The sequence below is a fragment of the Cyprinodon tularosa genome, unplaced genomic scaffold (genome assembly GCF_016077235.1).
Source record: "Cyprinodon tularosa strain WSP-4 unplaced genomic scaffold, ASM1607723v1 ctg31, whole genome shotgun sequence".
Classification (NCBI taxonomy): domain Eukaryota; kingdom Metazoa; phylum Chordata; class Actinopteri; order Cyprinodontiformes; family Cyprinodontidae; genus Cyprinodon; species Cyprinodon tularosa.
Genome location: NW_024039019.1, coordinates 1,519,894 through 1,536,645, shown reverse-complemented (window position 1 = coordinate 1,536,645; position 16,752 = coordinate 1,519,894). Strand labels below are relative to the sequence as shown.

General features: G+C 38.6%; 1 protein-coding gene across 7 annotated transcripts in view; it reads left to right on the top strand.

Annotated features, from left to right (window-relative positions):
* Window positions 1-14,915, top strand: part of LOC119788062 (sodium/calcium exchanger 2-like) — a 62,392-nt gene extending 47,477 nt beyond the window's left edge. For 4 of the 7 annotated variants that reach the window (XM_038292191.1, XM_038292192.1, XM_038292193.1 and 1 more), the window contains 7 exons: window positions 355-458; window positions 3,123-3,140; window positions 6,419-6,531; window positions 6,775-6,798; window positions 7,211-7,310; window positions 9,568-9,834; window positions 14,271-14,915. In XM_038292191.1, coding sequence (XP_038148119.1) covers window positions 355-458; window positions 3,123-3,140; window positions 6,419-6,531; window positions 6,775-6,798; window positions 7,211-7,310; window positions 9,568-9,834; window positions 14,271-14,647 — 1,003 coding nt within the window. In that variant the 3' untranslated portion in view covers window positions 14,648-14,915. The remainder of the gene's footprint in view (window positions 1-354; window positions 459-3,122; window positions 3,141-6,418; window positions 6,532-6,774; window positions 6,799-7,210; window positions 7,311-9,567; window positions 9,835-14,270) is intronic. The other 3 variants (XM_038292194.1, XM_038292195.1, XM_038292196.1) reach the window with 3 other exon arrangements.
* Window positions 14,916-16,752: the final 1,837 nt, after the last annotated feature.

The following is a 16,752-nucleotide window of genomic DNA, read 5'->3' as shown; positions in this document are numbered from 1 at the left end:
TAGACTTGAGCAGAATGACAGGTGCGTGTTCTTTCTGTATTTCCTAAGGATCTGATCGGGTAAAATGCTTTAAAATCTTTTAGCTGACCAATAATAGGACAGCATCTTGATGGAAAAATATGCCTAAAACAGCACCACACATTTTTTACTCCACCATGCTCTGTTCATGCCCCCATTGGGTCTAAATGGCAGAGCAAGTTGTCTAATAATGCTTGCAAAATCAAAACTTAATATATGGAATGAGAATGAATAGGAGATTGATTTTTTTTTCACCACACACATATACTGTTTGTGGTGTTCTATAAATATTTAATTTATTCCCTAAAGACAAAAATATCTTTTCAACATTTTCAGTCAGACATTACAGATCCGCATTATAAATGTGGAGGAGTATGAAAAGCAGGAAAACTTCTTCATTGTGCTCGAGGACCCGAAATGGCTGAAGAGAGGGATTTCTGGTAAGTCTGCAAGTTGTTTCACTTTCTTATCATCCTATGTGACTCGTGATTCTCTAGCTATAACCATAAGGGAGTTGAAGTCATATTTTAATGTTTACGTTTAAGGTAGACTAACACAAAACCCATATAACTGCTTAGCTTGAACTTTCCAACATCAGAATCAGTAACTAAGTATCAGTGTTTTTACTGCTCCTTTGGTTTAATGGGGAAACACCTACCAAAGTGCTCATTAATGGTCCCTTTTCCACTGAAAGCCCCAAGATGTGTTTTTCCCTTGTTCAAATTCCATTGTGTATCAGTAAAGTATGATAGAAGTGTTTCGATTTGAGCTGAATTGAAAAGAAACCAAGGCACACAGATCCCAGGGAATTTGTGACTCTGTTGCTTCTGACCCTAAGACATTTATTTAAGAATGAATACAATTCAACTTTATTGTCATTAAACTATCACAAGTAAAAAGTGATGAAATTCACTCTCTGTATTTAACCCATCCCCTTGGGGAGCAGTTGGCTGCCATTGTGCGGCGACCTGGGAGCAATGTGGGGTCAAGGGTCTTGCACACTAGGCCACCACTCCCCTTAGACAAACCAGCCTTAGAAAAAATATTCCACACCTTCAGTCCAGCAGGTGCCAATAATCTGAACATTTTACAGTATTTTACTATTTACACATGGTTTCATATTAATTACAGCAGTATGTTTACTCTCCTGTTCAATTAATGAATTGTAATAAATGACCAATTTGTAGCTTATTTATTCCTAGCATTATTAAATTGAGCTCCATGAAGCAGGAAAAGTTTAAGTTATTGTTCTAAATGTATTTTTTGTTAACCTGGAAAGTTATTACTGTAAACCTCTGTGGTTCATTTATAAGAACTTCTAAAAAATTATTAACATAGTTTTTTTCTTTAAAAATATTAATAATAAATAAATGAATTAAAGAATAATTAAATAATTGTATAATATATCTATTACACAAATAATAATATGTTTTAATCAAAGTTAATTTCTTAGAGTTAGGCTACAGGTAGCGTTACATTGACTGTTAAATAGTCAGTCTGAGCAGAATGTTTATTTTTTAAATACAAGGAAATGTGAGAGTGCTCTGTTTGGTTATAAGTAGGCTACGCCAATGAAATATGAACTCTGGGGGAATAGTTCATAATTAACACCTACTTAAATTCTTTAGTGAAAAATTTATGTTTTTTAGGTTTTAGCAAAACTGGCAACCCGTCCAAGGTGTGTCCTGGTCTTCAAACATCAGCTGCTGAAGATACGCAAACCGGCCCCACCTTTATCCTAGTGTTGGGAACATTACTTAAAAAATAAAATAAGCTAGTAGGAATTACCAGATCCATCTAGTGAGTTAGTTACTCAGTACAAAAAAATCTAACTAGTTACTGGTCATTGTTACAAAGCAGTTTCTTTTTTAGACCAAAAAGGTTGAAGAATTTGGATAACTTTTCGGTTATGTGAACTTTAAATAGTGGCAAACTGGAAACTTTGAGATGAAATTTGTTAGATATCAATAAATGAACTGAATCACTAATTAACAGACCTACATACAGCAGTGTATCTATTCAATGTATTCGCAACTCCTGTCATAATTGTACATTCAGATTGTTAAGATTCTTCCTGGATCAGCATGTGGTGAAAGTACACATTTGCTTGCATTATGTTGACTCTATAACAACCCCTCACACCAAACATGCTTGTAGTGACAGTGGAGAGAAAAACTACCTTTGAAGTGGAAAAAACCTCCAGCAGAACTAGAACCATGCTCAGCGTGAGCGGCCATCAGCTCAGGCCGACTAGGGTTCAAGGAAACAGAAGCAGACATAGAAAAACCACATAGCAGCAGCGATCCATTAATGCTTTCTTTGGTACAAAAAGGTTACAGTCAATTATTTCCATTGGTGTTTCTGTCTAGGAAAAGAAAGAAAACACTGTATGCTAATCGCACCATCTGTATGTGTGTAGTCAAATATGATCATATTTTTGTTTATAATAAAAGAAAAATTAAGCCAATTGCATGTTTCGGAAACCTGCATCTTTGCAAGGTGATGGCCTTTAAATGGCTAAAATAGGTATAAGGCTGGGAAAAAATGCTTTTCAAGCAATACAGAATTAAATAGGAGTTACAGTACACTTTTCTTGTTTTTCTAGAATAGTGTAACTCCTAGCATGACAATATCATCCAAAGCAACCCAAACATAGTCTAAGTATTTCTGTGTGGAAAAAATAGCAAACAATGTAAGAATTAACCATAACACTAAGGAAGTTAAGCACAACATGTGTAGACATTGGCAGCCATATTGATGACAGAGAGATAATGTGAGAAGTGCCTTTGAATGGATGGATGGATGGATGGATGGATGGATGGATGGATGGATGGATGGATGGATGGATGGATGGATGGATGGATGGATGGATGGATGGAGCCTTTGAGAAGCAATGGAAAAGGGGTGCAGTTAGTCTTTTGTTTTTAGTGACAGTTTGTATAACCTTAATAACTCTAAGAGATAATGGAAGAACTGGGTAAGGGCTTTCTTGTAAGTGACCATTTAGTCATTTTTGCTGTATTCTACTACATATTTCCTTTCAAAGTAAAAAACAAAACAAAAGAAGAGTATACATTCCAAACTCATAATCTTGTTCTTTATAGCTCTACTATTAAACCAAGGTAAGACTTTTCTTTGGTGTGTGCTGTAGTATGTGGTAAAGGAAGCTTTTGCAGCTTTAAAAGATACTGCAATGTTTAAACAAACAGTTTTGTTTGAACTCTCTGATAGAATTACCCTGGTCACATAGATGGTTTAGAAAAGGAAATATTAATGCCTGTGTACCTTGATAGAAATATTTACCTCAAAGATGCAAAATAGGTTAAACAACATATGTTTATGTCTTTGATTACAAGCTCTGTGAAATTAGGGTCACGCTGCTCTTAAATGACCTAATATTTGAAATATCTACCAATTATTTCATAAAGGCGACAATCTTATTGACCCTCCAACATTAAACAACAAATCCTATGAACTTCGGCGCTGCAAAAGCACATTTTTTGCATGTGTGTGAAAGTTGTTATGGTTTTGTTTATTTTGTTGTTCAGGCAGCTGCAGTTTGTTGCACTGCTATCTTAAAGCAAAAAGGTTCTAGGTTTGAACACTGGCATAGGGTCTCTCTGCATGGATTTGTATGCTCTTTAAAGAGCTGTGTGTGTGTGTTTTTCCTGGTAGCCCATTGTCAAAATACATGACTGATTGGTTGATTGGTGTCTCTTAAAGCTACAATGTGTAATTTTCAGCTACATCTAATGACAAGACTCTAGACCACAGTGACATGAACCAGCCCCACACTGCTTCTCCTTTCCAACAATAGAGAGTCGTATTACAAAATGGCTTCTGTGACGTCCGCTTTACCTATCTTGTCAAGTGATGACAAGGTTTATTTACATTAGATCGCAGCATCAAATAAATAAATTCTTCAATATTGTTGTCTCAAATAAATTGACAATCATACAATTTAGGAGATGAGAAAGTATCATGAATTGAGCACTGTTTTAGTGAAGGACCACAGAGACAAGCTTTTTCAAATCAAAATGAAAGACAGAAAATAGTTTTGAAAAGGATAAACCTCCAAAGAGGTTTGAGTGTGGCTTTTGAAAAAAGAGGTTTTAATTTGGTGCTAGAAAGACAGTTTTGTAGTCCTACCTCTCCAACAGACATGGTACAGCTGATGTCTTTTGTCATCCCTGCTTCCTGCTCTGTCACCCTGGCGGACTCCTTCAATTTCCCTTCGTCCTCCTCACTATCAGCCACAACCACATCCCTGCTTTCGAGGCTCTCTCCAACCAGCAGGCCAATCCGATCTTTCGCTGTTCTTCTTCGATCCTCCTTGGTTAGCCTCTTGTTAGCCCAGCCCAGCTGTAGCCTCTTCCAGGCCATCTACGTTGTTTCCCAGCAATCCTCTCTAAGCTGCTCAGCTCTCTTCCTGAGCTAGCAGTGACACACTGCCACCTCTGCCAATTGGGTTCCTTAGCCACAGAAGATCCCAGTGGGAAATTTGTTCTCTGCATTTGTCCCTACCTCGACTACTGCATATGATTACTCACTACAATACACACTGCTTACCGGTAGATGCAGCAAATGCTGACTTCTTAAAAGAACCAAGTAATTTCTTTGGAAAGTTTGAGGCACTAAACAGTACCCCAGCATTCATCTTACTCAGTGACTACCGGCCTGACGCACGGACTAAAGTTAAAGACTAAAGTTAAAGACAACATCATCTCCGTTCTCCCCCCCCAACATTTGACCCGTTCCAGTTCGCATACCAATGAAAACCACTCCACTGAAGACGCCACCTCCTCTGCTCTTCAACTGAGTCTAGCACACCTGGAGGAGAAGAACACCCACGTGCGGATGCTGTTCCTGGACTTCAGTTCAGCTTTCAACACCATAATGCAACAGCATTTGATAGAAAAACTGGAACAGCTGGGCTTCAATACACACCTCTGCAATTGTCTTTTAGGCTTCCTCACAAACAGACCTCAGGCACCAGATGACACGTCTGATGTCATCACCCTAAGCACAGGCTCCCCTCATTGTTGCATCTTGAGCCCCCTGCTCTTCACCCTGGTGACACATGACTACGTCCCAAGGTTCACCACCAATCTCATCCTAAAGTTTGCAGATGACACTACGGTGTTGGGCCTCATCAGAGACGACAACGACCAGGACTATAGAGAGGAGGCTGACTGGTGCAGAGAAAACAACCTGACACAGCCTGATCCCCAATGTGGCGAAAACAAAGGAGATCATCGTTGACCTCAGGAAGAACCAACTTAGCCACGCTCAACTACTCATCAACAGCTCATCTGTAGAGGTGGTCAACAGCATCAAATTCCTGGGGGTGCACATCACAGACAACCTTACCTGGACTGTAAAGATCACCTCACTGGTCAAAAGGGCACAAAACACATGTACCTCCTGCAGAGAATTTGGAGAGTCCACCTACCCTACCCATCCTCACCACCTTCTACAGAAGTACCATAGAAAGCGTTCTGACCAGCTGTCTCAGTGTATGTTGTGGAGGCTGCAGCGCCTCAGACTGGAAGAAGGTGAGAAGAGTGGTGAGAACAGCAGAGAAGATCATTGGGGCTCCTCTTCCATCCATAAAAGACATTTCATCCCAGCGCTGCGTGTCCCGAGCCCGTAACATATTCAATGACACCTCATACCCCCATCATGTACTGTTCTCCCTGTTGCCCTCTCTGAAGAGGCTTTGAAGCATCCAAAGCAGGCCCAGTAGATTGCGAAACAGCTTCTACCCAACCACCACAGACAGTACTGTTAAAAAATCTCTAAATCATGTCGCAGACTCCGCATCACACTGACAACACATGACCAAAGGCATAATTGCAACATTTTGGGGAGTGGTAGTCTAGTGGTTCATGCATAGAGCTTGGAATTCTGAGGTTCTGAGTTCGAACCCCACTCCCATGGACTGTAAGTCAAGTCAAGTTGGCTTTATTGTCAATTTCTTTACATGCACTGGTCATGCAAAGAATTAAAATTATGTTTCTTACTTTCACATGTAGACATAGACACACTTTAAAATACAGACATACAGACATAGACAATAAATATATATATATACAGACATACCACTTACAGACATTAAAGTGCGAGAATATAGAATTATCTATATGTATGTTCTAATAAAGAATGTACATATAGATAATTATATTACATATTAAAGTTATATCATTGAATTCCAATGCACACTGTACCTTTAATTGACCTTTGTGTGTGCATGGTTGTTTGTCAAGTCTGTTTCCCTGTTTGAGCTGGGCAACAACCCTCCCTTGACTGACAGAAAAGGAAAGACATGAGGAAGTTTAATGTGTTTGTTTTCAAAAATAAAAAGTGTTTGACATGACCTAAAATATGCACCATCTAACAGGTAATCCAACTCCTGAGGAGGAGGAAGCCAGGAGGATTTCTGAGATGGGCAAACCTATTCTTGGAGAACACAGCAGACTAGAAGTCATTATAAAAGAGGCCTTTGATTTTAAGGTGTGCACCTCATAGAGAATGCTTTTAGTGCTTCAGAAGTAAAGTGTCTATTTAGCTATTCTTCCTGTTTTTATGTAGAAATATGTTTTAATCCCAACTTGTTTTAAGATGTCTATATTTTGATTTAGTTTAACATGTGTACTAAAAAAGATGTACTGCAGCTAAATGCTTCAGAGGGCACTGAGTCTTGCTTCATTAACCTTAATGTGATTCCCCCCCACCCCACCTCCCCAAATGCATCAGACTCCCAATGGAGTCATAGACCAGGTAAACATACATACATACATATATATATATATATGTATATATATATATATATATATATATATATATATATATATATATATATATATATATATATATATATATATATATATATATATATATATATATATATATATATATATATATATATATATATATATATAAATATATGTACTTTTTCACGGCAGCTGTACTCTTTTGCAGTTGTTCTCTTACATACAGAATAATCTCTCTCTGCCCATTAGTGTTTGCTGTGTGAGCAATTCTTCATCTTTGCTTTTATTTTTACATTTAATTTACATTTTTTTTAGACATTTATTTAGTATTGTACCATTAGCTGAAGGCTCATCTAATACATTGTCTTCCTTGAAATATATGATTATTGCCCTCTAACCTGTTTTATTTAATGCAATAGGTCACTGTGGACCAACTTCTCAAAGACACAAATCTAGCTGGAGTGATTGGCACTCACTCGTGGAAAGAGCAGTTCATAGAGGCTGTCACAGTGAATGCAGGTCAGTTTGCTTTTGCTGTTTTCTTTTTTAATTGATGGATGAGCTGAAGGGTTTCTCTTTTAGCATTAAATTTGCTCTGCTCGTGATCAGGTCATTTAGGCTGTACCTTGGCACAAGTTCTTGCTAATTTTAGTTTCCTCTCAGATAAACAGAATATCATATCGTAAAAGTTCTTGATGAAGAAATAAAAATAAAACACAAATACAGATGCACTCATAAATATACAACCCCCTGTTAAAGACCTTGGGTTCTTATGTTTAAAAATCACTAACATCTCTCCAGAATTTCTGCAAACCTTTTTTTAAATACTTTGAAGTTAATAAATGGAAAAAGTGAAAAAGGACTAGGTGCATAACTGTTCACACCCTTAAAGTTCAAATAAAAAACACATACTTGTAGTTTCTCATTTGATAGTGTGTACAAAATTTAATACATTACAAGTGAAAATATTTCCAGCATTTTGTTGTTTCAATTCAATTCAGTTTATTTATATAGCGTCAATTCACAATACACCTCATCTCAAGGCTCTTTACAGTTCACCAGATATCAGTCTAATTGATTTAAAGTTCTCTATCTAAGAAAAACCCGTTGATTGCATCGACTCATTGACTCGAATGCAATCCCTCAGACTAAGCATGCTTGTAGTGACAGTGGAGAGGAAAAACTCCCTTTTAACAGGAAGAAACCTCCAGCAGAACCAGAATCGGTGTGAGCGGCCATCTACCGAGGCCGACTGGGGTTCAAGGAGACGGGAGCAGAGATACCATGTTTATATCATTAAATAATTCACTAAGATAGCAGAAGACGCTAAATTACTCATTTGTTCATGTGACCAAGGCGCTGTAGGATGCCGTGACGTCAGTTTAGTCAGGAAGCAGTCATTTTACAAGTCTTAGGGGCTTTATTAATGCTTTCTGGTTTAATCACTGCTGCTAAATGATCTTTGATCTTATGCAGATCCGGTGGAAGTTCATTATCTTTCCGAACATTTTCCAGATGGTGCTGTTTTTTAATTAGTTTAAACCAGAGTAGACCTTTTGTTTGAAGAGGGGATCACAGGATTCGGATTGGTTCTGTGGTGGCTGGGTTTGGTTCGGTTGCCAGCATGCTGCTGCAGCCAGACGTGAAGCCTGGGGGTTGGTGTTGGAGCCCTGTGTGTGGTGCTGGCAGTTCTGGATAGCAGGCTGTGCTCCGCTGCTGTGCCGGGATGGGAAAAGCAGTCCATCGGTAACCCAATCGCAGCGAGCGGTCCAAGCACCGATCCTTTCTGCTGTCCGGGTGGGAAACACAACCCTTCCAATGTGGTATTAACCTTGTTCGGCTCATGGCTCCGGGCCGGTGGGATTCGAGCTGTGGGTCTTCGCCTGCAGTAACTCACTGTTATCCATCGCAGTTCTTGTTGTTCTGGAGCCTAGACCACAATAATGTGGAAATCTGTCTGGAGCTGTGGCTATACTAAACTGTGCAACTAGATAGGGTTTGTTGTTTTATGAAAGAAAATATTTCATTCAAAATGCTTTGAATCAGCTTTATATCCATCAGGCACTTTATTAAAGCTATAAAACAGAGAAAGCAAGTCAAACTGATGCTCTGAGAGCAGGATTGATGATAAAATGATGCAATCTGAACATAGTTTGCTTTAGCAGGTTGGACACCAAAGGTTCTCCGGTTGATTTTTGTCTAATCTATTTACTTTCTGGATCAAAATTTGACTCAGAAACCGGGTCCTTAAAGATTAAAGATTTGATAATTAAGCATTCCTTTTCCCTTTTTTACCATCACACATAATAAAACTGCTCTAGCCCCCCAAAGCCCCCCCCCGTATCTATTTGAACTTCAAAGGTTGTTGATGCAGTTTTGCAGTTTAAATTCAGCTTCCTGATATATTCTTCAACTGTCCATAACAAAAAAAATACATAAATGAAATGCACCACATTCATTTTAACACAGTTAAGCAGAAGAGTTTCAGACCAATTAGAAAACACATAAATTACAAAATATACAAAGAAATTGTTATGTTATACCTAGAAAACATCAAAGTGAAAGTGGTTCAATATAGTGCTCTCTGGTTACTGTTCTTCAGTGGGAGGGAGGTTTTTCCAAGGTGGAGAACACAATTAACAATTACAAATAGTCTGTTTCAAACCCTTCAGCCGTCTGCCAAGCATTCTAAGATAAATATGGTTTGCTTTTTTCTTGCTCTCAGCTGCTTGGATAGTTATTTAATGAAAAAAATAACTGTCTTTTCTTTAAACAGGTGATGATGAGGATGGACAAGAGCAAAGAATGCCCAACTGCTTTGACTATTTTATGCACATATTTTGCGTTTTCTGGAAGCTTTTATTTGCTTTTGTCCCGCCCACTAAGTACTGGAATGGCTGGGCCTGCTTCATTGTGTCCATCTCTGTCATTGGTATTTTAACTGCTATTATTGGAGACCTTGCTTCCCATTTTGGCTGCACTGTTGGCCTTAGAGACAGTGTCACTGCAGTTGTCTTTGTGGCACTTGGGACTTCACTACCTGGTAAGTACATTCTTATTCTGACAAATCTTTCCCGTGTATATCTTTTTCCAGACTAGATAGGATTACCGTAGTCCCGTGGAGCACCATTTTTCCTCCAGTTTCCTAGCATTTTGCTTCAGCGTGCACAGCTCTGCATTAAACCAGGGAGTCAGGTTCCTATTTTCTCTTCTTTTTTTTTTCAAAGGGGCTGCGATGTCTGATGCAGTATGCAGAGAACTAGAGACCCCATCAACAAAATTGTAAACCTGTGAACGAGAATAAACAAACCTTTTGCTCTCTGCAGCACTGCTCAGCGACACATAGGAGAGAGAAAGTAAAACAGATTCTTTCAAATTTATAACTGCACTATCTGATAATGATCTGCTGAAGCAAAATCTTTTTGGGGGGGAGGAGAATTTTGTTAGAGTAATCCTGAAGGTTATTAAAAAGTGGTCAGAGAGGATTGTGAGGAAAAACTGTTATAACTTCACATTCAATGCCATATGCCTGCACAAGGTTAAAAGTATGAAAATGAGAATGTGTGGGACTATGAACATTTTGAACAAAGCCAATAGCTTTTAAGAAAGCATTAAAGGCTTACCCCAGGCTCACACCGACTCCGGTCTTACCGTTGCGGTGCGGTGGGTGCGGCGCTGCAGTGATTCCAAGTAATTAAAAAGACGTAAACCTCTCTCACCGGCTGCTGAGCTGTCCGGCTGCGGTTACCGAGACACTCCGCCGCTGCAGAAAATTCCGCAAATATCCTTATTTGGGCCGTGTTATCGCGTGAAGTTACGTGAACTCAAGTGAACTTCTGTTCTCGCGAGTTAAATCTCCGGACCTGTTGCCGAAGCCGCACCGCACCGTAGTCAAAAGGGCGGTGTGAGAGGGGGTGTGCGGGAGTTGCGGTCTCCGTCGGCTCGGTAACCGCACTGGAGCCAGTGTGAGCAAGGGGTGAAGCTATCACCTTCAATGTCAGCATGGTTGTTGCAAATCCCCCACTATAATGACCCGGTCAGTAGTCAACACCAAATCAGATAGGAACTCTGACAACTCATCTAAAGATTTTGAATAAGGACCTGGTGGATGATACAAAGTTGCAAAACGATATGGGATATGGGAAACTAAGATTAAAATGTTTAAAGAGTTTAAATTGTTAACTGCATTTGGAGTTATCAGTAAGTCAGACTGAAAGATTGCTGCTACTGCTCTTTCTAGCCCACAATTTCTGGGTATTTGAAAATTTAAATAACTAGAGGGCATTGCCTCATTTATACTTACATAATCTTGCTCTTGCTGCAGGCAACATAAATCACTGGGATTATTATAAATCAAGTTTTTAACTAATAGACTTTTTAAAGAAAGTTATGTAATGTTAAATAAACCACATTTAATTGTTTTAATACTTTTTATCCCCAAATGGATTTATTTAAATTTTTATTAGATTGTTATGATTTACTACTTTGGAAATCTTTTCTCGTTTATTTGATTTTGGTTGTTGGCAAGACACTGTCTGGATGGAGTAAAGGTAATAGTAGAGAAGCTGCAGAGAGGTGCGTTAAACTACGACTCTGCTTCCTGGTCTGCACTCTGGGTTGTCAGTGTGTTTGAGGACTGATAAATTTGGCCAGATTCCGAGAAAGAAGAGCTGCACCATCCAAAGTGGGATGAATGCTGTCTCCCCGAATCAGACCAGGTTTTCCCCACAAAGATTGCAAATTAATAAAGTAGCCTAGGTTTTTTTCAGGACACCACTTAGACAACCAGCAGTTAAATGACAACATGCGGCTAAACATGTCCTCACTGGTCAGATCAGGAAGGGGACCAGAGAAAATTACGACATTGAGTTCGACATTGTTTTGGTAAAGTTACACACCAAAGCAACACTAATTTTAATGATCTCCAATCTGCGTAATAACGATCTTATTGAATTTAACCTAATCCTTAGCCAGCAGTTTTAGGTAGGATTTGATGCCACGTTTTCAGGCGGGTTGGTGGTAACCAGTGGACAGAGATCTATATCTATACTTTATTTGTGGCGTCACTCTGTCCCCTGGCTGCTCAGGAGAAGCATTGGAGGACCATTATGAGAACTGAGACAACTTTTATTGTAATTTTTTTATTGTCATTTTTTATACAGAGTGTATACAAAATAAAGTTTCTTTTTGTACAGCTTACAGACAGTAAATGAGCAGCAGCTTGGCAGTGAAATGAGCATTTCCATTTTAATAAAGTGCAGCAGTGATCACATGTAAACAGTGTGGGGGGAAAACATGATGCCAAAGGCATTGATTTGGAAGTTCAGAGCAGTGCAAAAACAAATATGTATGGTGCAAAAATGCAGTAGAATTTGTTTGTGTGTGTTGAGTTCTATTGTGTGTTTTAAGTGTAATGCAGTCTCGATTTGTGACTTGATTTAGAGTGGGTTTTTTCCCCAACAGTTCAATTTATTTGCAGATAAGGAGGAAATTGTGTGCACACTGTTGTTGGCCATTAGGTGTTGATGCGGGCAATCTGTAAGGCAACATCTCGGAACTGGTTCCTTAAGTATTTTACCCATAAAAATTTACCATTTTACTTTTCAGAAATTTCCTCTCTTCCACAACCTATAAAAACATTTTTACCTATGTTTCTTTACCTCTTTCCAACACAACCTGTAAAAACTCCAGACAAAAAGTTTAAAACATGTAACTAGATTATTTCTAGGTTCATGTGGTATGGTAAAACCAGCATCAAATTTGAAAACTTACAAATAGGAAAAGAGAAAGCTATTGCTGTTTTCAAATCTAGGGAAATGCTAACCTGATGAGGACAAAAGCAACATAACTAATTGAATCATTAGATGCTGTTCATTGGTGGAAGTTAAACCACCATTTCAGATAGCATATTGTTGATGACTGTTTTGGAAACTTTTTAAATGTATTCCAAAAGAAAAAATATTCTAACTGAATGTCTAATTGCAGGATGCCCACATTCACACAGACTCCATTATGCATCCTCCCCTCTGTCAAAAATAAAAGCTTTCCTAGTTAGTGAGGTCATTTGTAGACCAGCTCCCCTTCGTCATCCATCAGGTATTCCAAGTCCATTTTATGATGATGTATCAGATATCAGCTGAGCCACATATAAGGTCAGACACGCAGAGAGTAAAATGGATCCGGTAAATTTTAAAATAAGAGCCTATGAATGGACCGGTCCCATACGTATCAAGTAATGTATGTATGTATGTATGTGTGTGTGATCAATGTGATGATCGGTTTGTACTGAAACTGAAATCTCAAATACAATGAAAATTGTAGTTGATGATAAAGATTGCTTGATTGCTTGCTTGATTGATTGATTGATTAAGCTTTTCTTACGGACTGTGTTGCATGTAGCATAACACACATCTCCCCTCCATCGATTATCAGATATATGGAATGAGTGTATTTCTGACAGACGACATAGCAAATTGGGTCCCTATCTAGAAACCAGATGAGCCACCTGGGAAGTCAGAAAGGGGGAGAGTTGTGCGATCAATCTAGTGAGAATGTTTTGCACTAGTTCGGAGGTCTTCAACAGAGGGTCAGTGATCACTAGGGGGTCCACAGAGGTACTGCATGGGGGTCGCAAAAGTTTTGGTTGATTACACTTTTTTTATATTCCCCCTGCAATTTTTTCCACTAATTCAAATGTCTTTAAATACACGTTAACATGAATTCAACACGCTGTAGTAAACAAATAAACTGAGGCAGAAGTTGTCTTTCAGTCGTCAATGCAGGCATTCAGCAACACACATGAGCTCTTTCACGCTGGGCACCATTTCATTCACAACACCTGTCCCATCAATAAGGAATCAGAATTAGAAATACTTAATTATCCCAGGGTGAAATAAATTTCATCACATGACTCAATCTGCAATAGAGGGACTGTAGGACAAGTGTGATATAACACAATTATATACAATATATATAATTAGGGGGTCCCAGCTCCATCTTGCCATCAGTTTGGGAGTCCTTTGCCTGGAAAAGATCCCTGCACTAGATAATGTAGTGGACAAATACAGTAGTAAGTGTGTAGCCAGCTTGAAATGTAAATGCTTCAGATCTTTCCAGCATGTGATTGACCAGGCAGATCACTGATGGGGGATTTTATCCACTTCTTTGTAATAACACCCAAGGGTTCTTAGAGCAGCATTAGCATAAGTATCAAATGTTGGGATGATGTTATTTCAAGACAGCAAAAATGGACTTTGGCCTTTGGACATGACCTATATAGTTGCTTCAGTCTAGATTTATACTAGAGACAGTAAAGCTTTAAAGAAGTGCTGGATGTTTTTTTGTTTTTTTTATAGAAGCTCTTTTAAAGATTCTGAATCATCTCTTTAAGTGTGTTCTTGTGTTCCATATGGAAAAGCATAAACACAACAGAATTAAATGATTTCATTAATACTTTCTTCCTTTTTCTTTCTGTTTTAGACACCTTTGCCAGTAAAGTGGCTGCCACTCAAGACCAGTATGCAGATGCATGTGTGGGAAATGTGACAGGAAGCAACGCAGTGAATGTGTTTTTGGGTATAGGGTTGGCCTGGTCCGTGGCTGCAGTGTACTGGGAAGTGAAAGGGAAGGTCTTCCAAGTTGACCCTGGTTCCTTGGCCTTCTCTGTCACACTCTTTACTATTTTTGCATTTTTTTGTATGGGAGTACTGATGCTACGCAGAAGACCGTCTATCGGAGGTGAACTTGGGGGCCCACGGATTTCTAAAATCCTCACGTCACTTCTGTTTTTTGGACTTTGGTTCCTGTATGTCCTCTTCTCCAGCCTGGAGGCTTATTGCCATATACAAGGATTCTAAGAGTCACAAATGAAAAGTTACAGACACAAGAACAGGACATGCATCATGCTCACCATTTGACAACTGTTGCCATGGTTCATAAAAATGCATACACAATGTGTGTGTTCCATTCACTGCAAGACTATTCAAATCAGTAGGACTATTTTCAACAATACAAATAATTATAGCTAAGAAAATAATAAACAAAGGGTAAAGATGGACAATTATGATGGATCAATAGATGAACAAATACATCTGATCAATAAAATAAATGTGTTTGTTTTCAGAATGATTATGGCTGATGGTTTATATCTTTACTATTTTTTTTTTTTAGATTCTAGTTGTATGGGATCTAGAACATTCTGGGTTTGGTTAAAGCGAATTCTTTACTAAAGGTTTATACACACAGCCAGGGAGCTGAATGTTCAGATAAGAAAGGTAGACTTGCCACATTAGATAGAAGCAAGATGCGGCCTTCCTGTAAAAGAAAGTTGGCTCAGAGATGGGTAAGTTTTAGTGCAGATGTTTATATGTGACCTTTGATCATTGGTTCTTGGAAAGTGCATCAGGTTTTTTGGCAGGAACATTCTATTCCTGAAGCTCACATCAATCCTCACAAAACGCATAAAGATTGTACACGCACACACCACAAACACACAGACTTCCAAGTGGACATGAGGGCACAAGCCATGGATGAGGTGCCATCCAGACAACACAAAACGCACACCCCAAATAGTTTTACACACTTTGCATGTGCTTGTGCTCTCCATGCTAGTGCATGCACACAGATATATTTCCATGTTAAAATACAGTATAAAAGACCTCAGAAAGGGTGTGAGATTTGTGAAGACTCTTTACCAGTGTGTGAAGATTTTGTTGAACGACATTGTATTGAAAATAAATCAGTTCTCCTTCCCCGAGAAGTTCGGGGAAAGACTTTCAAAGAGATTTCTGTCTTCATCTTGTCTTTTTTTTTAAAGAGAATTTGCCACTCCTTAATTTTAGTTAGTTTTGAAAGTAGGTAGACAAGAAATGGGATAAGAGAGATGGGGAAACATGTGGCAAAGGTCAACAACAGGCCAGGATTCTAACTATTGACAGCTGTGTCGAAGACCAAGGCCTCTGTATATGGGTTGTATTCTTAACCCCTGCACCACTGCCCTGTCTGATGGTTTGTATTTTTAAATCAATGCTTCCTCTCATACTATCAAAGCCAGACTTAGGCCTATAATTGTGTAGTTTAAGAAAATAATCAATGATAACCACTTCTATCTACATGAGTAATTTAGGAAATAATAATTTGATGATGTGCTATAATGTTAAAGGAAACATGGGAATATCCATTCTCTTGCCTATGTTATATAATAAGGTCATGGACCTCAGCAAAAATGGAAGGATGGTGCAAGCCAATTAGAAATCAGTTTCCCTTTGGCTTATTCTGATTTGAGGGGATTAAATTGATGTACTTCTAGCAGTCTTTGGGGCAGAGTGCATTTTTTCATCACAAGGCAACAAAAGCAATAGGCCCTTTTCACAGTGATGTCACTCAACTTTCGTTTTTCATTGCAAGTATCTCAGATAGTAGTGATTTCACACACTCCCTCACCAATGCACCCAAATTTAATTTGGGAGACGTGCACAGTCACAAAAGCTGTCCGCTACTCCAGGCTCCAAACTCGGCAAAGTTTACAAGTTCTTTGTAGAGCAATATCTTTTCGCTTACAAAGTTAAGAGTTTTGTCCTAACTCAGTTGTTAGCAGCAGAGATGCTAGGATTGTTATAGCTACCAACAGGAGTTTACATCATTTATTAATTTTTCTATTTCTCCATTAATTTGCTATGCTAGCTTTATAATACTAAAATATTGCTCATTTTGAAATATTGCTTATCTGTTTCACAGCTGTTAGCCAATGAGTGATAGCAGGAATGTTCTTGATGTATAATGTTGACTTTTTCATACGTTGTTTTAGAACAGTCTCAAATGCTGTTGACCATTTGGCCACAGTGAGAGTACGCTGTCACAGGTCTATGAAGAAAAATGAGGAAACTCATTACCTTCAGTTTTTTCCAATTAGATTATTGCATTCGGTTTTCTCCTGTGTGTTTCTCAATGTTTGTCAGAGCCT